Genomic DNA, 27491 nt, shown 5'->3' with positions numbered 1-27491 from the left:
GTTTTAGTAAAGGATGATTCTCAGTCCTAGAAAAGTTATTCCTTTTCCTTCCTTGTAGCTTCCAGAAAAACCGGAAAATGAGCATTGTACAGGTGGGGGTTACCATGGCGACCCTGATGAGACACTGGGGGGGGGGGGGGGGGGATGATAATGATGAGAACTGATCAGACCCTGATTCTGTATCTGCAGGTCAGAAGTTTACTGTGGAAGAAGCTGTGGAAACCATTGGCTTTGGACGCTTTCACATCCTGCTGTTCGTCATCATGGGAGCTGCCAGTGTATGTGTGTGTGTGTGTTTGTTTACAGGTGTGTGTGTTATTGATAACAGTTGTGTTGGTGCAGATTGTAGAGGCGATGGAGATCATGCTGTTAGCTGTCGCTTCTCCAGAAATCCGATGTGAGTGGCGTCTTGATGATTGGCAGGTTGCCCTGGTTTCCACTGTGAGTTTTACCTTCATGAACGCTTACTGATAAATCAGTCACTAAATTACACACCTGTACACACACACACCTGTACACACACACACACACACACACACACACACACACACACACACACACACACTCACACACCTGTACACACACACACACACACACACACACACCTGTACACACACACACACACCTGTACACACACACACACACACACACACACACACACACACACACCTGTACACACACACACACACACCTGTACACACACACACCTGTACACACACACACACACACACACTCACACACCTGTACACACACACACACACACACACACACACACACACACCTGTACACACACACACACACCTGTACACACACACACACACCTGTACACACACACACACACACACACACACACACACACACACACACACCTGTACACACACACACACACCTGTACACACACACACACACCTGTACACACACACACACACACACACACACACACACACACCTGTACACACACACACACACACACACACACACACACACCTGTACACACACACACACACACACACCTGTACACACACACACACACACACACACACACACACACCTGTACACACACACACACACACACACACACACACACACACACACACACCTGTACACACACACACACACCTGTACACACACACACACACACACACACACACACACACACACCTGTACACACACACACATCTGTACACACACACACACCTGTACACACACACACACACACACACACACACACACACACACACACCTGTACACACACACACACACACACACACACACACACACACACCTGTACACACACACACACACACACACACACACACACACACCTGTACACACACACACACACACACACACACCTGTACACACACACACACCTGTACACACACACACACACCTGTACACACACACACACACACACACACACACACACACACCTGTACACACACACACACACTCACACACCTGTACACACACACACACACACACCTGTACACACACACACCTGTACACACACACACACACACACCTGTACACAAACACACACACCTGTGTACAAATACACACAGACACACAAATCTGTAAACACACAAACACAACTGTACACAAATGTGGACACACACGAGTAACTGTGTGTGTGTGTGTTTCGTACAGATGGTGTTTCTGGGCTTCATGGTGTGTGGAGTGTTATCGGGGTATGTTGCTGACAGGTATGGGCGCTGGAAGGTAAAGTAAACCCAGAAGCGGGACATCTGCTTGAGTTTAAAGGTCTGTGATTAAAGCTGGGAGCTAGAGCCCATGTTTACTGGTTATTCCCTCATGCTGATATAGGCAGGTTGACACGTCTCACCTTTATGTTAATATTGTTTCATGTGATGTACTCCACTCTGAACTGCACCAATCCAGCAACTGCTGCATTTTAATCACTAGTATTAAAGGTGAATACACCAATATTTGCACAAGAATAATTTCTGTTTTAAACTCTCAGTGACACACTTTGCTGGGTGGATTTGGCATTTAATTGTTCTTGGCGTCTGGAAAAACATCTCCTTCTGCCCCCTTTATTTTGGTCCAAGACCATTACCGGGCTGGCCCTGTTAAACACCTGCTACACCCCTGCTTAGTGGACTTAATGCAGTATTTTTAAACCAGTATAAAAATGACTGAAACACAAATGTACATATTTGGCATTATTGACCAATATTTTTTATTTAATGTATTTGTTAAGAGCATCAAGATGCATTACAGTGAACATTATAATAAAGTACATGTTTCTAGTGCAGAGAGGAGACAACCCATAGAAGCACTGATTTGATCTCATTTCAGAGAAAACTAGAACAGGTCAGATGCACCTGATAAATAGAATTACTAACATAAACTCAGGAATCTGTTTCTTTGCTTCATTGTTCTGGTGCTGAAAATATCACTAATGCGGATCAAAGGAGATACACAGATGAATGCACCTTATTATTTATTATTTGGACATTAGTGGGTGTGGTTTACATCAATACATTATTTTAAATCTGAAACTGATATGGAATGATCAGAAGTTGCTATGTGTGTATTGTTTATCTGAAAACTATTTACAGAGCAGCCTCAGAACTGAGATTAAATATGTTTGACCACAATAGTAAAGGAACTATTACAGAACAAGTTGTTCAGTAAAATCAGAACATTAATGTTTAAGAGCATGAATTAATGCATCTGAACTCATGCAGTAGGAACTAGGAAATATGAGATACTAGAACATTTTATTTTCATTTGATTAAACTGATTTTTTCCTAACGTTGTTGGCATTTTAAAATGGTGTGTGTGTGTGTGTGTGTGTGTGTGTGTGTACACGTGTGTGTGTGTGTGTGTGTGTGTGTGTACACGTGTGTGTGTGTGTGTGTGTGTGCACACGTGTGTGTGTGCACACGTGTGTGTGTGCGCTTGCAGGTTGTCTTCGGAGGGTTTGTGTGGAGTGCGTACTTCTCTCTGCTCACGTCGTTTGCGCCTACGTACGGTTGGTTCATCTTCCTGCGCAGCATGGTGGGCTGTGGCGTTTCAGGAGTGTCGCAGGGGTCAGCTGATACACCGCAGCGTTCTGATTGGCTGAGAGTGAAATGAAAGGTGTCTAAGGTGTTTTTTCTGCACAGGTTTGTGTTGAAGACAGAGTTTATCCCGGCGAAGTACCGAGCCTTCCTTCTGCCGCTGGCCACTGTGAGTCCATCGCTTCACCCTTTAGGGACAGCAGCAGCTCAGGCGGTAGAGCAGGTTGTTCAGAAGTTGGATGGTTGCTGGAATGTTTCTGGGTCCCGGCAGAGAATTCTGTTGTGTCCTTGAGCAAGACACTTCACCTTCCCACCTCCTGGGACCCGGTTTCAGTCATCTGTGGCTACGATGTTGCTCATCAACTCCAGGGTGCGACTGGGTGAATGAATTACTGAGGGGTAAAGCACTTTGGAGTCCTCTGACTCAGAAAGGTGCTCATAGTTTTTATTCCAACCATAAAAAGTCAGAATTTCTTCAGATAAAACAGGAAGTGAATCCCTTGAAAGCAGATGATGAGGACCTGTGTCTGCTGGTGAATGACGGTGATCAGATTTTACAACATGCTGTTTGTGTCTCAGATCTTCTGGATGACTGGCTCCGCGCTGATCATTGTCATCGGAATGCTGGTGGTTCCCACTTTGGGCTGGAGGTGGATGATTCGATTCTCTGTCACCCCTAGCATCATCCTCATCTTCCTCTTTAGGGTGATTTCTTCATCTGATTGTTCCAGAAGACACCAGTTAGTGAGCAAACAGCTGCTAACACATTTTTGTCTGATTCCCTTCTCGTAGTTCATCCCCGAGTCAGCACGTTACAACGTGTCGGCGGGAAACATGGGTGCTGCCCTTAAAACGCTGCAGCGAATCGCCAAGATGAACAGAGCCTCCCTTCCTCCAGGACAGCTGGCTGAGTCTGCCACCGTACGTAGTTTCAGAGCTCAAACCTTCACTCTAGTCTAGAAACATGTCTACATCAAATCCATGAAAATAAACAACCAATGATGAACAAGAGTCTGCTTCTAGACCTGCAGAAAAGGGACACACAGCAATACAACAGGAGCAAGCTATCACTGCGTCAACCTGATGAGGAAATATATACTAAACATAGTTTAACTGAACAATCACACGATAATAAATCACAGTGCATTTAGTGCCAACCACAGCCTTAAGACATGTGTTGAACGTGCCCAAGTCCATACTTATGAGAGCACCATGTGAGCACCTGTGTGTGTACCAAGACCCCACAATGCGGGTGAAAAATTGAAGCAAACGCGGGAATGACACCAGCCACCCTCATCCACTAGGGGCTGGTGTCAGAAGCGAGCAAATCCTCATTGACTCCCATGTTAAAAATACCAATTTGACAGCAGAAATAAACATGTTTACAGCCTGGTACCAGAACATGTTTTTGGTTTAAATGATCTAGTTTACACTCATGACAACTCTGAGGGGGGTGAATGTTTTTCTCACTCTTCTGTTTAAGTGTATTAAAAGCCTAAAATTCTGTATAATTAATGAGCATCAGACCCACGTGACCACAGAGCTAGCTCCGTGGAAAGGCCTCAGTAGAGCCTCGGTCTGGCCTGGAAACTGCTCCGGGATTTTGAGTCTCTGTGTGTGTGTATTCTTGTTTGGATATTTTTTGTGCAATTGTTGGACAAAATGACTTGCTGTGGCATTAATTGCACTAATAGAGCGTCCAAGGAGTCTCCACTTCATTTTGTTCGGTAAGTAAAATTATATTTATGTATTTTAGGTCACTGCCGAGCTGAGCTTAGATTTTAACATGTACTGTTTAACCATGACATTTAAATGTAATAGGGTAAAACCCAGTGCATTTAACATAATGCTGCACTTTAGAAAATGGGTTGAAATATAACATGTTGGTGGAGCTGGGTTCCCACTATCGGCTTGTGGAGCTCTCGGGAGACCTCTGTGTTCCACCCGGTTCTACCCAGCGGTCAGCCCGGCGTATCTCTGACTCAGAAGCTCTGGTGTTGTGCACAGTTGACTCCGGTTGTAGCTAGGTAGCTACCTCCGTTAGCTTAGCTCCCACCTCCACGTTAGCTTCAGGTTAGCTTGTAGCTAGTTCGACCGCGTGTCGTCAGTTGATCCCAACCTTACAGCCCCACCCTCAGCTCCACCTCTCTTCCCTTTTGTGGAATTATCTGGGCTTGACGGAACCTGTGACACGGTCAAAATGGCGGTGGTGGCCACTTCCCATTTCTCTTCAAAAACGTGTTATTGGAGCCTATGGAAACCCATTGTCCAATATGTATATGTCGATGGTGTGTACACGCTCTTGTTTATGTAAGGTTTCTGTATAAAAGCGTCCAATAGAGTGTGAGGGACCACAGATCTGCCCCCCAAAGATGTGTAGAAGAAGGAGGGAGCTCCAAGTCCCAGAGATCCAGGAGCTGCCCCAGAGCACAGAAACCCCAAGTAGACTAACCAGAAAAGCCCCCGCCCCCCTCAAGAGGCGCAGAGGATCGCCCCGGGGGGCCACAACCAGCAGCCGGCAGGGTCCGGGAGATATCAGCGGCAAGCTCACAGGCTCGCCCGCAGCCTCCCACCCCCTAGCCGACTGAGCCCGGGACCCAGGGGCGACCAGCCCTGCCGGGGACCCAACAGAGCCCAGGGACCCAGGGACCCAGACCCCACCAGACAACCACCGCGATTTACCAGGCAGATGCCAAAAATCTTAAACCCCCTGACCCGGGAGCCACGACCCAGGCAGACCAAGGCACTGCACTCCCCACCAGGTGTGGCAGGGGGAGGGGAGACGAAGATCTATATCATAAAAAGAAGTCCCAGGAGAGGGGAGGAGTCAAAGGCCCCACCTGACATATACAGTCATACACAAACACAGTCACACACTCCCTCCCTCATGCTCACACATGCACATACAACCAAAGACTTACAAAAATGCACGCCGGACACCCACTCATGCTCCCCATACACACCCTATTCACTCTGGTCCCGGTACTGCTGCACATGGGGTTCAACCATCACCGGTTACCAGAGTTCGACCCTTTCTGCTGGGGTGAGCAGGCTCCCCTGCCCAATGCTGAGTTATGTATCCGTACCTGTTAGTAGATGCGGTCTCTCTCAGAAGTGTTAGAATGCCTTGAAGACGAACAGGCATGATTTGATAGAAATGTTCTTAAGCCACTGGAGTCGATCCACACGCCGGTCGCATTACTCCTGCTGTTATGTAACCAGGAAACCACTTAAAGTCATGATTACAGCTAGTTTGGACAAAGGGTTAGTGGCTTGCTAAACCTGATCCTGTCCTCTGCTGGACATTTTGGAAGCAGCAGAGGTAGACAGAAGTGTAGAACTCCATTTTCAGCATAACAGCAGTTTTACATGAAACCCCCTGAGACACGCCTTACATTTCTATGCAACAATAAATAGCATTTCACTCATTCACTGCCAGCTGTTCCTGATTGGTAAAGCCATTCAGTGACAGTGTTTTTCAGAGTTTTCACAGTTTTTTTAAAAGTCACAGAACGTTGCGCGCTAGGATGATGTTGACGCCAAAACAACCAAAACAAAGCGGAGACTCACCTCTTACATCAGGAAGAATCCTTGCGTGTCGAGCGTTATCCGTTCTTTCATAATCCGTTGTTGAATTGCGATCGGCAGAAGCTTTCCCGGTTCGCAGCGACCCAAAACGATCTCCTAACACATGGATGTTCTGCTTCCTGATCACGTGACATGTGACGTACACGGATTAAGATCGGCTTTAGAGCTGGGATGTTTGATCTCAGCGCGGGGGCTCGTTCCGACGCCCACACAGTAAAAAAAAATGCAAATGACATTGGCAGTGAATGGTTGGAATTAAAATGGCGACTTTCTCCCCAGAAGAAGCTACAACGATGTTCTGCTGAGCTGTGGTGGCCTCATGGAGGGGGCCATCGTCTTGAACACTGCTGCTAACCACTTAAACATTCTCCCTCTGCTGATAATAACTTTTTACTCTTTGACGTTGGATGTGCTACTACTAGTCTACCCGTTTAATTACAGATCCACTAGGATAAATACAATAAAGTTTATCTCTCACCAGATAGAATATTTACTAAGACATCACAATGTAACCATAGAAACGTGTGTGTGCGTGTGTGTGTGCGTGCCTGCCTGCCCGCCCGCTCGCTCGCTCTGTCTTCTCCATCCCCAGTGAGTCGTGGAGGATGGCTGCTTATACTGAGCCAGGATCCTCTGGAGGTTTCTTCCTGTTAAAAGGGAGTTTTCCTCTCCACTGTCGCTTCATGCTTGCTTAGTATGAGGATTGCTGTAAAGACTCTGACACTAGTCAGTGACTCGATGCGACCTGCTGGGTTCCTTATATAGGAAACGTGTTACTGACTGGCTTAATGACCTGACCTGTGTTGTTTACTGTGTGCAGGTCCTTGAGACGACTCTGGTCCTGGTCTGGCGCTTTATAAATAAACTTGATTGAATTGAAAGTGATTTCTTTTTACGTCACATAACATTTGATGTCTGGGAGACGTGACTGGACATTCACGATTAGTTTTAGATGTTTCAGGTGACATTCAGTCTGTCTCTGAGCAGCAGTCCCCAGCTGTCTCAAGGGCTGTAGTTTGAAATGCTGGCAGAAGCGCGACAGTGTTTCTCTGAAATGATGTAACACTCCCATCAGAACACCCTTAAAGACAATCTTGTAGTTTAATTTGTAATTCTCATAACTCTTTTCCCTTTCCACCTGTTTCAGAAGGATCGAGGCAACTGGCAAATCCTGCTCAGTCCGTCTTTCAGGAGGACGTCCCTGCTGCTGTGGTACTCATGGTGAGTCAGACTCTCCCCTAATGGTCACAGATGTAAGTTACAGTAAAACGAGTCTTAACTGGGAATCTAGCAGCACCAGGCTTTAATCTGACCTGGAATAAAAATGTCAAATTTCCAGGGTTAAATGTTCCACATCATGATATTTTAAACTACTGAGAGCCAAGGTCGGCACAGTAATGATAACATCTTACCGCTGGCACTGTTGATGTCATTCATCTTAAGTATAAGATATTTTCGTCAAATCTGCCTGTGCACCCACAAGGGACCGTTACGTTTACCCCCCCCCCCCCCCCCCCCCCCCCCCCCGGAGGGTAGGGCTCCGCATGTTGGATCACCATGAAGCAACAAAAGAAGGCGTCTTTGGAGACAGCGCTGGCGTTCTGGCCACACCAGCTCTGACAGAACGTGTGAGCAACAGCGTTCTACTCACAGGGTTGTACAGGGTTTGGTGGTCTAGCTTTTAAAGCATCTGCCTTTCACCTTGTTGTCCACGTGCTGACGCCGGTCCGACTCCGGTGTTAGCAGTAATGTTTTAGCCAACTGAAGCAGATTTAGTTTGTTTATATTTGAGTTACTTCTCCTGGAACCGCCCCCTACCATGGTGGAGGAGTTTAAGTGCCCTCATAATCAGGGCTGCTCGATTATGGGACGACGGTGGCACAGGAGTTAAGCGCTCGCCCCGTAATCGGAAGGTTGCAGGTTCGAGCCCCGTGCAGTCTGTTGCTGTCGTTGTGTCCTTGGGCAAGACACTTAACCCACCTTGCCTGCTGGTGGTGGTCGGAGGGCCCGGTGGTACCTGTGCTCGGCAGCCTCGCCTCTGTCAGTGCGCCCCAGGGCAGCTGTGGCTACATCGTAGCTCATCCCCAGCAGTGTGTGAATGTGTGTGTGAATGGGTGAATGACTGATTGTGTTGTAAAGCGCCTTGGGGGGTTCCAGGACTCTAGAAGGCGCTGTATCAAATACAGGCCATTTACCATTATGGCAAAAATAATAATCACGATTATTGTGACTGAAATTGAGATCACAATTATTTAGGACGATTTTTCTATTTTTGTTGATTTTATTTGTTTTTATTCAGTCATAAAACAGCTCAGGACACAATCAGGACAAAAATAAATAAGAAACAAGATGATCACTAAAATAACTCCTGATTCCCAGTATAAAAAGACCAATATACTTACAGCTCATAGTCTATGACCCAAGGGCTGTAGACCTTGGTTTAACTCATTTAAGTCTAACCAGTACAGACCCAAATACCAATATCTTGCAAATACTGACAGCAAGAATTATACAGTGGCATTTATAACAAATAAATTGATGTTCACTAAATGTTGCATAGCATTTATTTAGTCATGTCAAGGTGCTGTAGGAGAGTGCAGCACCGTGTCCTCAGAGAGATTAGTTATTAGTTATCAGCGTGAGGAACTTATTTCTACCTTATTTATAAACTATTTATTTACAAGTCCATCAGTTAATGTAATAATTGTCCCAACCACAGCTACACCCCCCCACCCCGGTCTCACAGCAATCGGGGCAAGCTGCACGTGTGTTTAGTGCGCCGCACGTGCACATTTAGCTGTTTTTAGTGGCTTAGGAGTCCGCAGGTACGGTGTGTGTGTCACTCACTCTGGTTAATCCAACAGGAAGCCGGCTCCGAGAGCCGTTTCTGTAGCGACCGACACATCACTACATCATTCCCTTTCCTAATGTCCTGAAGAACGGTCCGGAGCGCAGGCGGAGTGTTTAGCTAACCTGCAGGAAACGTCGACGACAGTTATCCAGAAAGTAGCTAAGGGTTACCAGAGATGTTTCTGAGGTGTTCGCTAGGTACTTTTAAGTTAAAAAGTCAAGAAGGGGGTCTGAAAAGCTGCTAGAAATAGCGTCAAAGTTGCTAGGTTGGCAACACTGTGGAGGAGCGCTTCATTTGCAACTCAGGGCAGCACAAGTGGGAGGAGCAAATAATCGGCTTGTTTTGTTTTTAATAATCGTTCAAAACTCAGATCGTAACTGGGATTAAAATTCGATAAATTGAGCAGCCCTACTTATAATCCTACGAGTTATGTTACCCACGGCACTTTGTGCCCCTGGCAGTGTCCCCATGGCAAATTGGTCCTAGAAGATGGGTGAGACTAAGAGCAGTTCAGAGGCTCTGTCTTCTCCATCCCCAGAGAGTCGTGGAGGATGGCTGCTTATACTGAGCCAGGATTCTCTGGAGGTTTCTTCCTGTTAAAAGGGAGTTTTCCTCTCCACTGTCGCTGCATGCTTGCTTAGTATGAGGATTGCTGTATAGTCACTGACACTCGTCAGTGACTTGATGCAATTTGCTGGGTTCCTTATATAGGAAACATTATTTCTGATTGGCTTAATGAACTGACCTGAATTGGGATGTTTATTATGTGAAGTGTCTTGAGACGACCCTTGTCGTGATTTGGCGCTTTATAAATAAAGTTGAATTGACTTGAATTGAGACTAAGAGCAGTTTAGAGGACTCTTGATGGTTTTTAAACCAAAGAGCCAGTGTACTTGGCCTGGAGGGTTACCGGGGACCTGCCTTGGAGCCAGGCCTAGGGATGGGGCCCGTAAGCGGTTGACCCATGTCCCAACCCTCACCTATGGTCATGAGCTTTGGGCAGTGACAGAACAGGATCGTGGATAATAGCAGCCGAAATGAGTTTGCTCTGGAGGGTGGCCGGGCTCCGGCGTAGAAATGGGGCGACAAGTTTGGGCTTTCGGGGGGGATTGCCTCTTTGTATGAAATGTGCAATATAAACAAAGCTGCCTTGCCTTGTAGTAGAGCTGCTGCTCCTCTCCATCAGAGGGGTTTCAGACTTCTGGTCAGGATGCTGCCTGGACATCTTTATGGGGTGGTGTTTTGGGTGTGTCCTGCCGGCAGGAGGCCCCCGGGTCGACCAAGGACATGTTGGAGCAAGTACGTCTCCACTCTGGCCCGGAAATGCCTTGATGTCCTGCCAGAGGAGCTGGTGGAGAGGGCAGGGGAGAGGGCTGTCTGGGATACGTTACTGGAGATGCTGACCCGCGACACGGAATGATCGATTGAGCGAACAATATGTTTTAGTGTCATTGATTATTTTCTGTAAAATATTTAGTGTCTTTAAAGATCTTTGAACTTGATCGTTTCCAGCAGCATTTGGTGGATTTACACCTCTCACCTCACACTGAGTCCCACTGGCTAAAGTAAACAAACAGACTAGACTTTGAACAGATGTTGAAAACATGTTGGCAAGTGTAGCTAAAGAAGAAGAAATGAAGATCTGGCGGAGACTGGGATGTCATTCTAGTCATTCTAGTCATTTACTCTTACTACTGGACTACAAAGTCTAGTAGTCCCCGAACACACCTCCTGAGCTGGCCATTACGTGCGTTTTTGCTGACAGGTCACGGTTTTTATGGCGCTGTGTTGTCCCCAGTGCAGTAACTAGTCAGAATCCCCACTCTGGTGCCGGTGTAGGTTTAAAGCAGTGACATGAAGGTCACATTCTCACCTGCAGCGTGAAATGAGCTGCTCTACGTCTGCAACTAGGAGAAAGTGGGCATTAGTCACCCACTTCCACGGTAGGCGGGTTACAGATTTGAGACTGGTTTCAGGAGGAGGAGCAGGGCCTGAGGATGTTCGTGTCTGCAGGTCTTACCTCAGAATCTTGCAGCTGAGACAAGAAGATGCATGAATGCAGCTAAAGATGGGTTTGGGGGTGTTTTCTGTGATGAAATAACAAAATGACACGGTAGAAATCTCCAGAAAGTGTATTTTCTATTACATGGTCCCTATCAAACCCAATGCACATCATCCACTGACTGGACCTGGAACCTTCTTGTGTTCCATTTGCTCTGCAGGTTTGTGGCGTCCTTTGCATACTATGGTTCTGTGCTGAGCAGTTCGGAGCTGCTGGAGAAGAACCTGTTGTGTGTGACGAACGCCGACCCAGAGCACCAGGTCAAACACCGCCATGAGGACGGAGTGTGTTACTGCATCCCTTTTGGAGCCGGCGACTATCAGACACTGCTCATCAGCTCCCTGGGAGAGGTGGCCTGTGAGTCCAGAGTTGGGGTTTTCTACTTTATCTTCTTAGCTGGCTTCCACAATCTCAGCTCATCAAACCAAATCTCATTCAGCACACAGGCGTCCAAAGTAGAGGTCCACAGATATAGGTCTTGCATTTTGGCAGCTGGGTCTTAAAAGTTGTGCTGTATGTAAGTTCTCTGTAGTGTTTGTCCTCCAAGGTTTCATCTGTCAACCACAATCACTTTTATGAAGTAACGTAGCATGAATAAAGAGTGGCGGATCCAATAATACAGAAAATATGTACTGGTACCCAGCCCTACTGACGCTGTTACATTTAAGTTACCATAGCAACCCTTTCTGTGAAAGCTCAAACGGCTCCACCGAGTCTTTTGGCAAAATGTAATAAAAAAGAAAGAAAACGAAATGAACACAAGTTCAAGGATGACTTTTGCTGTGAAATAGGTATTGTTTTTATATTTGCGTGGTATTGAAGAGGTCTTAAAGTCTTCAAGTCACCTTGATGAAACCTGTAGGAACCTGTTATCATGCAGGTGTTGGTGAACGTCTGATCTGCATTAGGTTCTGTAACAGCGCCTGAACATGTGCCTGACTATAAATCGGCTTAATCTAAGACAAATGTTGGCCGATGTATGAAGTAAACTGTAAATGTCAGCCTGGTAAATCAGTCTAGCTCTAGTCCAACGCAGGTCAGAGTTGACACTCTGATAGGTTGATCAGCTCTTAGAGTTGTAAATGTAGTCTGAAGCCGTTAATGCTCTCACAGGGTAAACATGTCTGGCTGCAGTATTTCTCCTGACCACTAAAGGCAGCAGCAAGCGTGTTGCTGGTTTTGGCTTTTCTTGGCTTCAGCGAGTGTTATTGTTAACAGCTGTGCATCTGCATCATGAGGTTCTGGTGTGTACCATCATGAGGTTCTGGTGTGTACCATCATGAGGTTCTGGTGTGTACCATCATGAGGTTCTGGTGTGTACCATCATGAGGTTCTGGTGTGTACCATCATGAGGTTCTGGTGTGTACCATCATGAGGTTCTGGTGTGTACCATCATGAGGTTCTGGTGTGTACCCTTGTCTGACCAAACCCTGTCCTCTCCTCAGTGGTTCCCTTAAACATCGCTCTGCTCAACGTCTTTGGAAGGAAGATGAGTCTGACTGTTCTCCAGCTGATGACGGCCCTTTTGTTCATGATGGTCAACGTATGCACCACAATGTAAGACCCGCACACACGGTGGAGAATGACCTCGTTTAACCAGGACTGTAGGTTTGATTGGATCCAGAAATATCAAGTCCTGGAGATTGCACAGGGAACAGGATTACGAGTCTGGGTTTGCCAGGTCTTTCAGACTTTTGATGGGAGTGTCTGCTTGGTGGGGTGAAGTAGTTTTTTTTAATAAAGGGACAGTGCATATTAGTGAACACATCTTATACACACAAGTCAGGGACATTATGCAAGCTTCTATAAAATAGCTGTAAATCGTATGGATTTAATTTAGCAGTATACGGTAAAATGGTGCAAAATTACTTATGGCCTATTACATGTTGTACATCAATTCTATAATATATGCTAGTGTTCAGATTACACACACAAAAAAAGTTTTTTAGGATCTAACCCTGCTAATTTACGTCCACTAACTCCAGCTGTTTCTGTAGTTTCTGATTCCTCCACCTCACTCAGCATGGCTCTATTAAACACCCGCTCTGTTAACAATAAGTCCTTCCTGCTCAATGATCTAATTCTGTCTAAAAACCTGGATTTTCTGTTTCTGACTGAAGTTTGGCAGCAAACATCTGATTATTCTGCTCTGATTGAACTCTGCCCGAGTGGTTATTCTTTTCTTAGCCAGCCCCGGGGTTCTGGTCGTGGTGGAGGCCTAGCTGTTGTTTTCAGAGACCATCTTCCATGTAGCTCTACAACCTCTGGTCACTTTGCTTCCTTTGAACTGCAGCTGATTAAAGTCGGGCATAAGGACCTGTTCTACTGTGCTGTGGTCTATCGTCCACCTGGTCCAAACAGTTCTTTCCTTCAGGAGTTTAGTGACTTTCTATCCTCCACTGTGAAGCTGTCCAGACTGGTGATTGTTGGTGACTTTAACATCCACGTTGATGATCCCTCCGATCACTTTGCCATGAATTTCTCCAGCCTTATGGACTCCTTCAGCTTTACCCAGCATGTTTCTGGCCCCACACACACCAGGAGACACACTCTAGACCTTGTTTTTACCCTGAGTCTAAATGCTGACAGTGTTTGTCCCGAAGACGTTTATATTTCAGATGTTCAGACCGGCACCTTTAACTTGTCAGTTTCTGCGTCCCCACCTCCTGCTTGCTGCTTAACGAGTTCTCATCTTCCTAACGAGAGCAAAGCTAGCAGATTATCTGCTGCTTTTAATCCACCCTGTTCTTCTGATAATGACCCAGACATTTTCACCACTCATTCATTCATTTGATTCAAGATTCCAGGATGGCGCCAGTACTGCTGAACTGCTGTCTGCCTCTCCTTCTAGTTCTCCTGTTTTTCCTGATTTTGGCCCCTCTTTTTGCTGAACCGAGCCACACATTTTATTTATTTATTTACTTTTATTTACTGAGAACCTCATTAGCACACACCTTAGTATTGAGCTATTCTTATTTTGTTGGAAAGACTCACCTTTCTGAACCTCTGTCTCAATCTGGAAACATTGGAGAGCTGCAGCCCCGTTCTCATGTCTTTTCTACCACTGTCTGTTAAACTCCCATTTTAGAGTTGGTGCTGCCGTTTGGTGTGACCATCTTGTTAATGTTCCTGCTGTAGGTCCTGCTAATAAAACACAGCAGCTTGTTCACCCGATCGGCCTAATCGGCAGGTTGCTGAAGAACTGGCTAGATCAGGAAGTGGTCCTTTATTTATTAAATGTTGTTGACAAATTTAGACAAATCAGAATTTGACGAGTTTAATGGGCGTTACCAAAGACCAGAGGTGGAAAGAGTACTAAAATTTCCTACTTAAGTATGAGTACCAATACTTTGATAATTTTTTACTCAATTACAAGTAAAAGTACTTGCCTAAATTTTTACTCAAGTAAAAGTAAAAAGTATCATAAACAAAATGTACTCAAAGTAAAAGTTACTTAGTTACATTTTTGTCAGCGTAAGGATGGCTACATCTAAGTAATGCTAAATCACAACCCCAGTTCACAATTCGCTCGTGTGTGCGCGCACACACACACACACACACTCAAACATGCACAGCTTGACGGAGGGATTTCTATCCAATCAGTGAGAACAGGACGTGCACATTGATTGGACGAGGTATTTCTAGGATGGTAAGTCTAAATTGTGATTACAATTATTCTTTATTTTGAGAAAAAATAATTATTTTAGCTCCCATCAGTGTGTGAGGTATCTCAATGTTCTCATGACAAAACTCTAACATGAGGCTGCTCTAACCTGTCACATAACAAGCTAAATGAAAGTCAAACATGTCAGATGGAGCGTATGACAGCTGCTAACGTTGGCCCTGCCCTACTTTACCTCTACATTACAGTTCCTTTATCCATGTCCATCCTAGAGCTTCTCTCTGACCTTCATGCTTATTTAGAGCAGCTGATTTTTAAAGCTAGCAGAGTTCATCCTTGGTGGTGGGTTCACTCACTCATTTAACCCTTCACCACTGAAACCAGTTTGTTCATCCCAATCCTCCTAAATAATCCTCCAATCGTCCAACTGGAATCCTTAAGGGTCCCGTAACGTCCATCCTGTCAGAACAGGCCTTGGGAGCCCAGGTGTTACCAGAACTAACGGTGTCTCCTCACCAGCGTGAGCCTCCACACTGTGAAGGTTGGTCTCCAAACATGAACTTTAAATTCATGCATTCATCTCCTCTTGTAGCACTTTAACATGTTTTAAAAGGCTTGTATCATGATAAGTTACACCTCCCAGACCAAAAATAAGATAAAACATTATCATAAACACTGCAGAGACGTCATTATGTATGAAATAGAAGTTATTTTCCTGAGCCATTACTGCAGCCAAGATATAAGACTGCATGGATTTGATGAAACCACGCTGTCTCCTGCAGTCCTATATGTGTAACACACACACACACACACACACACACACACACACACACACACACACACACACACACACACACACACCATGACTAATTTAACTACACTGAACTGCTTTAGTAATAATTTAATCTCTTATTCTGGAGTAAAATAAAGAAACAAGCTAAATCATCACATATGTGTGGCATCAAGGAGCATCTTCTGAGTTCAGACACAGGGATGGAGCACAATGTTTACACCTGAACAGTATCAGGATGTTTTAACTCACAGAGACCTGCAGCTCTTCTGTTTTATGAGCAGAGCGCTGAGAATCCACTTGTTAGGAGCGCTAAACGTTATTTTGACGCTGCTGTGCGGAGCGGTAGGGAAACACAATTCAAACACGGAACCGAGTCCGGCTACCGAACCGAGCAGAATTCTGATGACGTCACACCGGTGCACGAAGGTGCGGGTTCCAACCCACAGGAGAGGAGGGAGAGAGGAGGTAAACAGCGAGTTGATCGACTGAACTGATGTCTTTGAGCTAAAGTGTACACCCACACCCCCCACAGACACACACACACACACACACACCACGGGTTAGACACGGCGCTCATGCAGGTGTCTCTTTCCGTTCCGACGCTCCTACACGTAATATTTTTAATTATTGAGCCTACAATGTATTTTTACTCAGTAACGGATATGATTTAAAATGTAGCGAATTACAATTCTTTTTAAAAACTTACTCAAGTAAAAGTAAAAGTACAGATTTTAAAAACGACTTAAAAAGTATAAATATACAAAAAGGCTACTCAATTACAGTAACGGGAGTAAATGTAATTCGTTACTTTCCACCTCTGCCAAAGACCTCAGAGAATCACTCCCTCACTCGGATACTTAAAGGTTAACTCTTAGTGTGAAGTGAAATGTTAACATTAATGATAAATGACCCACACTTGTACAGCGCCTCTCAGAGTAAGGACTCCAAAGCGCTTTACACTACAGAGTATCATTCATCCATTCACACACACATTCATACCCTGATGGTGATGAGCTACGGTGTAGCCACAGCTGCCCTGGGGCGCACTGACGGAGGTGAGGCTGCCGAGCACAGGCGCCACCGGTCCCTCCGACCACCACCAGCAGGCAAGGTGGGTTAAGTGTCTTGCCCAAGGACACAACAGCAGAATTCTCTGTCCGGAGCCGGGATCGAACCTGCAACCTTCTGATTACTGGACAGCCCGCTCAACCTGCTGAGCTGCTGCTGCCCCATAATAATAATCATATAGTGATGTTGTTGTGCTCATGCTGATAGAATTAACATTAAATTAATACAAGATGGCGGACTGAGCGGTTGGGTGTGGTGGCCTCTCCTGATTCTTTTACTAAAAGGCCGGAAAGTTGTCCAATTGTGACTGAAGGCATCGGGAATTCTCTTCTTCAGTACGCCTCCAAAAGAAACTCTGGCTAAGGACATGCCGACAGGTACAGAGGAAGCCGCTGACGTGTTAATCAGCGACTTCAGCTTGGCGTCGCTGGACGCTATTTTGAAAAAATATTTTTCGGAAGCCGAGACGCTCTCCAAAGAACGCTTGGATCGACTGGAGTCTCAGCTCGACAGTGTGACTGTCACTCTTAACAATCTGAGCTCGAGTCTCAGAAGCAGCTGACTTCCTCACTCCAGAATCGAGTCAAGCAAATCGAAGAAGCTAAAGTGGATTACAAGGCTGACCCAACGAAACTCCAAAATAAGATTGTTTTTCAGGAGGATCAAAGCAGAAGAAATAACATCCGAATCTTCAACTTAAGAGAAGGGGTCGAACTTAATCATGCTCAATCCTACCTGAAGGATCTTCTCCCGGTGTGGTTCCCAGAACTGGTGGCTTCTCCTCCTGACGTGGTCCGGGCTCGCGGGTCCCGGCGGAGGCTCTGCTTCGTCGCGCACCATGCTGGCCAGTCTCCTCCAAGCCGCCGACAGAGATCCTATCCCTGTCCATGAGTTCTCAGGTGTCTGTCGCTGGGAGGCTCATATATGCTGATTATAGTGATGTGACGGCTCGACGGCGACGGCGTTGTTTTCCGATCTTAAATCGCGTACATGCCCTGGGTTGGAAAGTCTTCCTGCTTTATCCTGCCAATATCAGACTGGTCCACGGAGCTGAACAACTTTTTTTTACTGGTCCAGCTGAGGCAGAGAAACATCTGGACTCCCTGGATCCTACTGTTATGAATAACTGAGGATCACTAACGTCTTCTGGCTCTGAGGTTGGTCGTCCGTTTTATCCAGTCATTCTATCCACCAACATATGAACTATTTTCTCTCTTTTTGGTCGATTAATGATGATCTTATTTTTGGGTGGGGTTTTAAGTGAAGTTACTCAGATGTTTTCACCTATGTGCCTTTTATGTTTGGATTGGGAATACTTTTCCCTATGAATTTTTTCACTAGGTCGCTTTTCTTTCTTCTTATTATGCTGCCTAATTAAACTTTTTATTTTTCTGAATTGCCCTCGAAAAGACTACTTTACCTTTCTGGTAGCATTTAGTGTAAAGTAGTCAGGGGTGGCCATGATGCTCTTGGTTTATTACCTTCTGCTATGATGACTTTGTTGGTTCACTTTCTTCTTTCTTTCTTTTTTCTTTTGTTTGTTTTATTTTTCATTTCTATTTTTGGCGCTTCTTCTTGGACTGTTTCCTGTATGATTCTTATATATTTTGTTGTTTTGACTTTGCACTTCTGTTATGGGTCTGAATATAATTCATCTAAATATCAGGACTCTCCTTCCTAAGACTGATTTAGTAAAATTGTGGACTATTTATATTGAACCTAAAATAATTACATTCTCTGAAACCTGGCTGAACAATACTGTTCCTAATAATGCAGTTAATCTGGATCATTTACATTTATTTTGCGCTGACAGGAATGGGAGGGGTGGTGGGGTTGCTACTTCTGTTCACTCGAGTCTAAAGTCTAAGATCTTAGTCCCATCTGTGAAACCCTCTCAGTTTGAGGATGTCTTTATCGAGGTCACGTTTAACCCTAACAAGTCCCTGATAGTTGGAAACATCTATCGGCCACCGTCTTCGGCTGAAAATGAAGCTGTGAGGAATATTATTGCTACTATTCAATCATTTGGAGATACTAAGGAACTTATTTTGTTGGGAGACTTGAACTTGAACTGGCTTGATCAATAAACTCTCACTGAGCGTAACCTTTTAAACGGCTCAAATCTCACCCAAGTGATTACCGCTCCAACCAGAGTTGTCGCTAGTAGTTCCTCCCGTATTGGTTGGATTCGAAGTTCTTACCCTAACAGGATTGTTGATTCGGGGGTTCTCCCTGATTGTTTTAGTGACCACTCGGTTATTTACTGCAACTGGAACATTACTATTCCTCAGATGCCTCCCAAAATGATTATGATGCGTGACTTACACGTTTTTAATAAGGAGCTCTTTCTCTATGATTTAGAGGTGATTAATTGGGAGAGGCTTTTGTTATTTCCTGATATAGATAACGCTTGGAAATATTTTTACTCTGAGTTTCTTGGTGTTCTGGATAAACGTGCTCCTTGGATCTGTGTTAAAGTTGAGGGCAATCACCTTCCATGGATCAATAGCAAACCCATCACCCTGTATAAGCAACATGATAGGACATGGAAAACTGCTAAACTGACTAATAATCAAACAGACTGGTGCGAAGACAAGACACGGAGAAATCACTGCACGACCCAAACTAGGAACGCCAAAGCTGATTTTTATAGAAACCGTCTGAGTAACAATTTTAACAATCCTAGGAAATTCTGGAGCACAGTTAATAATTTGCGTGGGAAATCAGTTACTACTAGGGATGAGCCGGATAAAGCATTTTTGACGAATACGAGCATGAAACGAGTAAAACTCGTAAATATCTGTAATCGTGCTGAAGGAAAATCCTCATTGGGTAACTGACTGTCTTCACGCTCTGTGATTGGCCAGTCACATAGAGTGCCCGCCCCTCCCTACACACAAAACTGCAGCCGGGAGCTGACGGCTCAGTCCGAGTCCGGTCCATCCACACACACACACACGCACGCACGCACGCACGCACGCACGCACGCACGCACGCACACACACACACACACACACACACACACACACACACCAATTAAAATAATGCTGATAACGTGGACTAGAAGACAGGTGATGGTTTACGTATTTAAATGATGATCAGGCTGATGTAAAATGTAATCTCCATCCACATCCAGACACAATTATACTCTATTCTGTCTCTAGATGCTCTGCTCTTGTCTGGGCTGACGTAGCTGACGGTGCGCGCGGCACGCCTAACTAGCGGCTGATGCACATTTTACGCATTTGGAGAGGTGGGCAGGATGCTTTGCTTTTACTGGAAGATGGTCCACTTAACGCACGGGTGTAGACTACATATTAATGACAAATGAATGAAAATTAAATTGTGAGTTTTTACTTCATATTTTAGAAAATAAAAGGACGGGGGAACACATTTATGACGTCTTTTTAAACTAAATTTTCTAGCGCGACCTGCCTGCTTCACTAAGTCAGTGCTTATTAAGGTCCGTCCAGAATTACCGTGGCCCACCCAAAAATGAAAACCTGGCGCCGCGCCTGTTATAAACCTCTGCAAATTGTTGTTCTTCACTTTATCAAACTCAGACTTTGTACAGCTAATGTCAAGATGTAAAATTATGAATTCAGTCGAGCTCTTCCGTCCCTCCCTCTCCTGCTCTCCTGGAAACCCGACATCGGCTGCCAGAAGCGGAGGTGAAGAAGGAGATGAGGCCAACAGAGTGAGTGTGACGTAGAGAAACCAGACTGGTGTGGAGGTGAGCAAAACAGCTGGAAGAGTGTGGGTGTTGAACGATCTCAATAAGAAAAGTGTGTGTGTTGAATCCCTCACATCCCCCACGGGTGTGACGCCCGTGCTTCACTGTTCACGTTTCTTCAGAACTCCCTATGTTTTCTTCAGTTTGCTTCTTTTTAAAGTTACTTTAAAGATATTTAAAGTTACTTTTTCGTAACGTACGTGGTGCATTTGACGAGACAGAGCTGAAAACGGCTCGTGCTGCGTCAGTCACTGTTTCTGCTTCGGTTGGGTTTTTTTTTCCTCTCCTCCCTCAGGATCCACTCCCTCTTTCCTAGTCTCTCTCTTTCTTTACACTTTTTAATAACAATTGTCTATTTTTTGCTCATTTTAAATATATTTTAATCATTTTCTAAATTCTTTTTTCTGTTTTACATGTTTTGTTTTTGTGAAGCGCCTCGTGATTTTTATCTTGAGAGGCGCTATAGAAAAGATATTTTCTTCCCCCCCCCCCCCTCTCTCTCTCTCTTAATCCATGCACTTAAATATTAATGTTCTGATTTTATTGAAAAACTTGTTCTGTAACACTTCCTTTTCTATTGTGATCAAAAACATTTAATCTCAACTCTGAGGCTGCTCTGTAAATAGTTTTCAAATAAACAATACACATAGCAACTTCTGATCAGACTTAAAATAACGTATTGATGTAAACCACACCCACTTCCGGTTAAACTACACCCACTTCTGGGCTAGGCCACGCCCACTCCGAGTAGATACAGATACGGATAGTGGTGTACTCGCTCATCCCTAGTTACTACAACAACTAATTTACGAATTGATAATTTTCTTACTAATAACTGCTGAAATTGCTGAAGCTTTCAGCCAGCATTTAGCCAATATTTCACATCTGGCCTCTTCTTCCTTGGGGACCTCCTTCCTTTAGTCCACCTCAAAACCTCTCCAGTTCATTCTCTTTTTTAAATATCCTTCCTAATGATGTCCTGCAGACTATTCGTTCAATTTCTTCCTCTGCTGTTACAGGTCCTGATGGTACTGAATGAAGGTTCATTAAATTAGCTTCTGAAGCTCTGGCATTCCCTCTCTCTATTCTTTTTAATCTTTCACTTAATACCTGTTCAGTCCCAAAGGAGTGGAAATGCACTAAGATTGATCTGTTATTTAAGGGTGGAGATTCGTGTGAGCCAAACAATTACAGACCAATTTCAATAATCAGTGTTGTAAAATTATTTGAAAAGATAATATTTAAGCAGCTGTCTGGTTATATTGAAGTCAATAGCTTATTGTCTCCATATCAATCAGGGTTCAGAAAGCATTTTTCTACTACTACTGCCTTGGGGAAACTTACCAATGACATCTCCGTGGTTGATAGTAGCCAGGCTACAGGTGCTGTGTTGTTGGATTTAACTAAGGCATTCGATTTGGTAGATCATTATTTGCTGCTTGATAAACTGTATTCTCTTGGCTTTTCTAGGAACTCTTTACTCTGGTTTAATTCTTTTTTTCATAACCGGTCTCAAATTACTGTCTTTAACGAATGCCAGTCTAGACAACGAGGAGTTACAAGAGGTGTTCCACAAGGTTCTTCCTTGGGACCTCTCTTATTCTCAATTTTTTATTGATATGCCTCAGTGCTGCTCCTCGTGCTCTATTCATTTATACGCTGATGACACAGTCTTATACTGCACAAAACCCAGCATATCTGAAATTCAGAAGTGTCTTCAGCTCAACTTTAACAGTTTTCAAAACTGGCTAGCTTCCAATAAGTTGCTTTTAAATAATTCAAAATCTTACTCATTGCTGTTTAAAGACATACCTCCTCCGCTTCTACTGGTAATTTTAATCTTCATTTTCTTGATCTGTCTCCTGTGAATTGTACCGATTCAATTAAATAACTTGGTGTCTGGCTAGATCCAAACCTCTCATTCAAGACTCATATTCAGACTGTCATAAATAAACTAACTTTAGTCTGAAAACTTTGTAAATGTCTATTAGGTGCTTTGACTTTACAGTACGAAAACGTATTGTCACTCAGCTTTTATTCCCACTGTTGGATTTTGCTGACATAGTTTATCAGAATTCTACAGCTTCCTGTCTCCACTCTGTTGATATTATTTATAATAGCTTATGTCGTTTTGTTTTACGTTGTCCGTTTCTTACTCATCACTCTTACATGTACGATTGTTTGGCCTGGCTCTCTGCTGAGTCTAGGAGGAAATTTCATTGGTTGTTGTTTTGATTTTAAAGTATCTATTTTAATTTTCCTTCATACCTAACCACTCTGTTGATACCATTCTGGTCTCACTTTGACATTTGTAGAACTCTGTATACCTCTTTTTTTGTTCCCCGGTGTGGAACTGAGTCAGGGAAGCTGGCTTTTTCTTCCGGCTATTGGAGGGTGCAGACGCTTTTTCTTCTCCTCTCCTCCATATCTTATCCTCAAGGCCTTTGTCTGTCTGTGTGTGCTGGGTGAACGGCTGCTTCTGCATTTTTCTGGAAACTGAAATTCACTAAAATGGATCTCGTCAGTTGGTCACTCAACGCGGTTGATAAAATCTTTTCAACGATGAGAACGGGAGAAGGGGCTCCCGGATGCCCCTCCGGGACAGACCAGCTGTCTGTGGAGCACTCTGAAGATGTGTGGATATTCGTGGTGTTGGTGTCAGGTTTCCTGCTGATCGGCATTGGAGGCTACCTGGCTTACCGGAAAATTAACGAGCTGTCGAGGAATATTGGCCGAATCCCGGAGCTCAGAGATTGATTGCACCGCGCTGTGAATTCAAAGACTCACATAATGGAGATGAATCGTAAGCTTGGGTCTTTGGCCGAGAGTCATTCATTGGCACAGAAGATGGATGCCATCAGGGATAGAGTGGACGAATCAGCACGGATTGGGATAGATTAACGTCCATTATTAGGATTCTGAGAGGTTGAGGACCAACAAACTAAGACAGAGAGGAAATGATTTCTGTCTGGCCCCAAAACAATTTCTAATCGGAATCTGGCGTCCTTGAAAGCTAAACGTGCCTCATCCTGATGAGGAGATCCTTGTTCTTTCCACCCTGGCTTGATCCTGTGATTCTGGCTATGCTTAAGTTTAACATCAAAGGGTCTACCGCTTTCCAATAGAGCCATCACTATATGATCATACATGAAACTAAGCTCATGCTGTTGCACCGTGTTTTCACAGTTGGCTTCTTTAGCCAGAGAACTATTGCTTAAATATTTGAGCCAAAAGATCTTCATCACTACGAGCTTGTTGCTTCATCATTAGCACAGCTATCCATAATTGTTGTAGGCAGTTGTTCTACGCTTACGGTAAAAGCCACTGGACTATGATCATACACACAACGCCCATCAGCTGTACTAATGCGATGGCCCAACCACCGTGCGCTGTGCCTAGATACTCTCACCCCAGTTTCACACTTGAAGCATCAGCGGAACGGAATGGCAGCGAAGCGGCACCGCTTCAAATAGAGTCCAGTTATAGTCTATGGAGTGATTCAAACCAACCGCGATGCGGCAATTTCCAGGCGCGTCCCAGAAGTGGCAAGCCGCGCCGCTAAAGATATGATAGAGTTCTATTTGTTCCGCGAGCTGCTTCTGGGACATGTCAATTTCTGCAGTTCACATAGTGCGAGACAGGAAACCACACGGTTTCAGTGTAAAATCGCCGGTTATTTTCTAAATAAAATGCAACATTGGGATGTTATATATAACTTACATCAGCACGTGTGACCGAACAGCTTTGTTGACCACCAGTTTCTTTCGAGAAGTGCAGCGATGTGATTCCTCGTGGGGGTTGTGAGGAAGGTGGATGAAGTCTCGAGGGATTTTCGAATCTCGCGGGTTCAGCGAGGCGTAGCGAGGAAGCCGTGCTGCGGCCAAGACTCCCGGTGTGAAAAGGACCGCTTTGAAGTTCGCAAGTGAGCCGCTCCACTGCTGTTCCGTTCCGCTGATGCTTGCAGTGTGAAACCGGGATTAGACATGTGAAGCTGCCGCTTAGCATTAGCAGTTAGCTTGACAACACACGTTTATTCTGGTTACAGAACTGGATTAAGTGTTTAACAAACCGAGGTCTATTGTCCGAGAGGTCAGCATTAAAATCACCAACAACATAAATATTATACCTGCTGGGACCTTGAATGCATGAATAGAAGATGGTCTCCTCGTTGCCAACTGCTTCATGTGGAGTACAAACTTTAAGAACAACAAAACGGTTGTATACCCACACACCAGTCCACATCCAGTCTGACTGGCTTCATGACATCATCCACCCCACCCCCACCCCCCCATCATCTAACCCTAACCCTATTCTTCCTCTACGATGGCTGTACTGAGGTCACTACTTGATTCCTCCACACCATAAACGTTTGAATTGAGGTTGTTTAATTTTCCCATGTCCTGTTTAGATCCAGAGCTGTTGAGCGCTCTGCCCTGGCCTTTGTCCCAAATGCAGCCCACGGCCGTTATAGGACAGCTCCCGAAGAGACGCCATCATGTTGGTGTGCTAGGGGGAAGTGACATCAGGCCCCACAGGGCGGGGTTTCCGTTTATTCTTTGTTCTTGTGAAGTGCCTCGTGATTCTTCTCTTGAGAGGCGCTACTTGAAAACTCCTTTCTTCCTCTATGTTGGTTGGCTGGTTGGTTGGTTGGCTGGTTGGTTGGTTGGTTGGTTGGTTGGTTGGTTGTTTGGTTGGTTGGTTGGTTGGTTGGTTGGTTGGCTGGCTGGTTGGTTGGTTGGTTAGTTAAGCAGTATGCTGGTTTTAGTAATGTAATAAAATCTGATCTTCAGGTTTGGCTTCACCGCGCTCCTTTTCCTGCTCCGGTCTCTGGTCTCCATGAACTTTAACGTGGTTTACATTTACACTGCTGAGGTAAGTCCAGTGTTAGTTCTATACCCGGTCCTGGTGTTTTAGGGACTTTAATGGGTGAGATCTCTGGTGTGTGGGATTGGACCTGGATCTGGTCTGTGCAACTCTCATGGAGCTCCAGGTCTTTGGTCTTCCTCTCAGGTTTACCCAACTGTGGCCCGGTCTCTGGGGATGGGGTTCTGCACATCGTTCAGTAGGATTGGAGGAATGATCGCTCCCTTCATCGCTCAGGTGTGTTCACAGTCTGCTCGGTGAAATGGGTTTCCGCCTGTTGCTGCTGCTCTTTACGGGTCTGTGTGTACTTCAGGTGCTGATGTCTCAGTCCGTGATTCTGGCTCTCACTCCATTCGCCGTGGCCTGTGTTCTGTGTGCTCTGGGGAACTTCCTGTTGCCAATAGAGACCAGGGGACGAGCTTTGCTGGTGAGACAGGCACTTCCCTTTTGAAAGAACTTTATTTAAACCTTTCATGGCTAACACAAACTGATGTCTGCTTTCTGTTTTGGATTTTTCAGCAAAACTCTTGAAGATTCCTCTAAATGACGTGCTGCTGGTTTTTTACATAATTTTTTTGCACTTTTGGTAAAAAATATATATTTATGAACCTTGAAGTTTTTGAAGACCATAAAATAATTGTTTTGGGCCCAGGTTAAAAAATCAGATCCTGACCTTGTAAGTGCATACTGTTCCTGTTGGACGGTCCCAGTCAAACGGGCTCATCTGGTTACTCCCATAAGTCCAGCTAGGGAAACATCAGGATGTTTTTGTACCAACATCTGTAAGTTCACAAGAACCTAAACGTTGTTTAACAGTCTGTACTTAAACTACTGAATCTGCATGTGTAAATAAATCCAGTGTGCAACCTAAAGGTTCCGTGTTGAATGTTTTCCTGGAGCTTATGTTGCCACGTTGTCTTCACACACCATCAAAGTAAATGTTTGGTAAAAACTGAGTCACTTGATGGCCTCTAGGAAAACCTCATCCAACCCGCTCTTCATGCCTGGGCCCCGATCCGCCCATCAAACTACCCACTGACCATCCAGCAGCCCCCCATGCATGAGCTGCTCATTCTGGGGTGGAGACAGCTGAACAGGAAGTGAGGCGGGCGCTGTGCTGTGTTCTGTTGGCAGATTTCATTTAAATGATCCGTGCCGTCTGGCTGCTCCAGCAGCACGTTAGGCTTACCTTTTACACTCCAGCCGTTTGTTTTCTAACCAGTTGAGACTTCAGACTGAATTCAGACATTTTAAAACACCAACCTTTCAGAGTCTGAGTACATTTTTCACCAAATGTCAGATTAATGTAGCCTAGTGAACTAGACCAAATTCTTGCTTTGCAAGTTTGGTCTAGGAACGCTCCACTGAAACCTCAGCAGCCCCCAACAGCATTCTGGCTGGCCAATCACAGCTCTCTAGAGGGGTTTCAAACACATAAAGAGCTGTGATTGGTCCATAATGGTGGGCCAACTAGTGCTCTATCTGCCAAATCACAGAGCTTTATCTGCTTTGTGGGCCAATCAGGGCCCTCTATATGCCTGGTGGGAGGGATGATGCAACAGAGTGAAACAAGATGGCGACAGCTCGTTTAAAACGGCTTTTACATCCATGTTGGACTATTAGAACTTGGGCTTCGTTAGAATCACGAGCACATAGATGTATTTAAGTGCTTTTCTTTAATTATGTGTTTTCTCCTTCAACTGTGGGCCGTCTCATTTACCGATAGCTGTTGCGGTGAGTATGTCACATTCATTGTCGAGTAGCATGTGGAGATCATTTGAAAGACAACGGTAGAACCCGCCCCACAATCGAGAGCCGTCAATGGAGCGTTGCCAGACTAAATAATACATTTACAGGTGCTGGCCAGTAAATTAGAATATCA

General features: G+C 44.9%; 1 protein-coding gene across 1 annotated transcript in view; it reads left to right on the top strand.

Annotated features, from left to right (window-relative positions):
- svopl (SVOP-like) overlaps nucleotides 1–26446 on the top strand; it is a 70955-nt gene extending 44509 nt beyond the window's left edge. The window contains exons 3-16 of the mRNA XM_070554104.1: nucleotides 190–278; nucleotides 343–441; nucleotides 1651–1722; nucleotides 2935–3059; nucleotides 3135–3198; nucleotides 3609–3734; nucleotides 3822–3950; nucleotides 7765–7838; nucleotides 11691–11887; nucleotides 12976–13087; nucleotides 25537–25618; nucleotides 25757–25846; nucleotides 25923–26036; nucleotides 26129–26446. Of these exons, the coding sequence (XP_070410205.1) occupies nucleotides 190–278; nucleotides 343–441; nucleotides 1651–1722; nucleotides 2935–3059; nucleotides 3135–3198; nucleotides 3609–3734; nucleotides 3822–3950; nucleotides 7765–7838; nucleotides 11691–11887; nucleotides 12976–13087; nucleotides 25537–25618; nucleotides 25757–25846; nucleotides 25923–26036; nucleotides 26129–26140 (1385 nt within the window). The 3' untranslated portion in view covers nucleotides 26141–26446. The remainder of the gene's footprint in view (nucleotides 1–189; nucleotides 279–342; nucleotides 442–1650; nucleotides 1723–2934; nucleotides 3060–3134; nucleotides 3199–3608; nucleotides 3735–3821; nucleotides 3951–7764; nucleotides 7839–11690; nucleotides 11888–12975; nucleotides 13088–25536; nucleotides 25619–25756; nucleotides 25847–25922; nucleotides 26037–26128) is intronic.
- The last annotated feature ends 1045 nt before the right edge of the window (nucleotides 26447–27491 follow it).

This window comes from Nothobranchius furzeri, chromosome 1, assembly GCF_043380555.1.
Source record: "Nothobranchius furzeri strain GRZ-AD chromosome 1, NfurGRZ-RIMD1, whole genome shotgun sequence".
In the NCBI taxonomy this organism is placed as follows: domain Eukaryota; kingdom Metazoa; phylum Chordata; class Actinopteri; order Cyprinodontiformes; family Nothobranchiidae; genus Nothobranchius; species Nothobranchius furzeri.
This window is presented reverse-complemented; position numbering and strand designations above follow the sequence as displayed.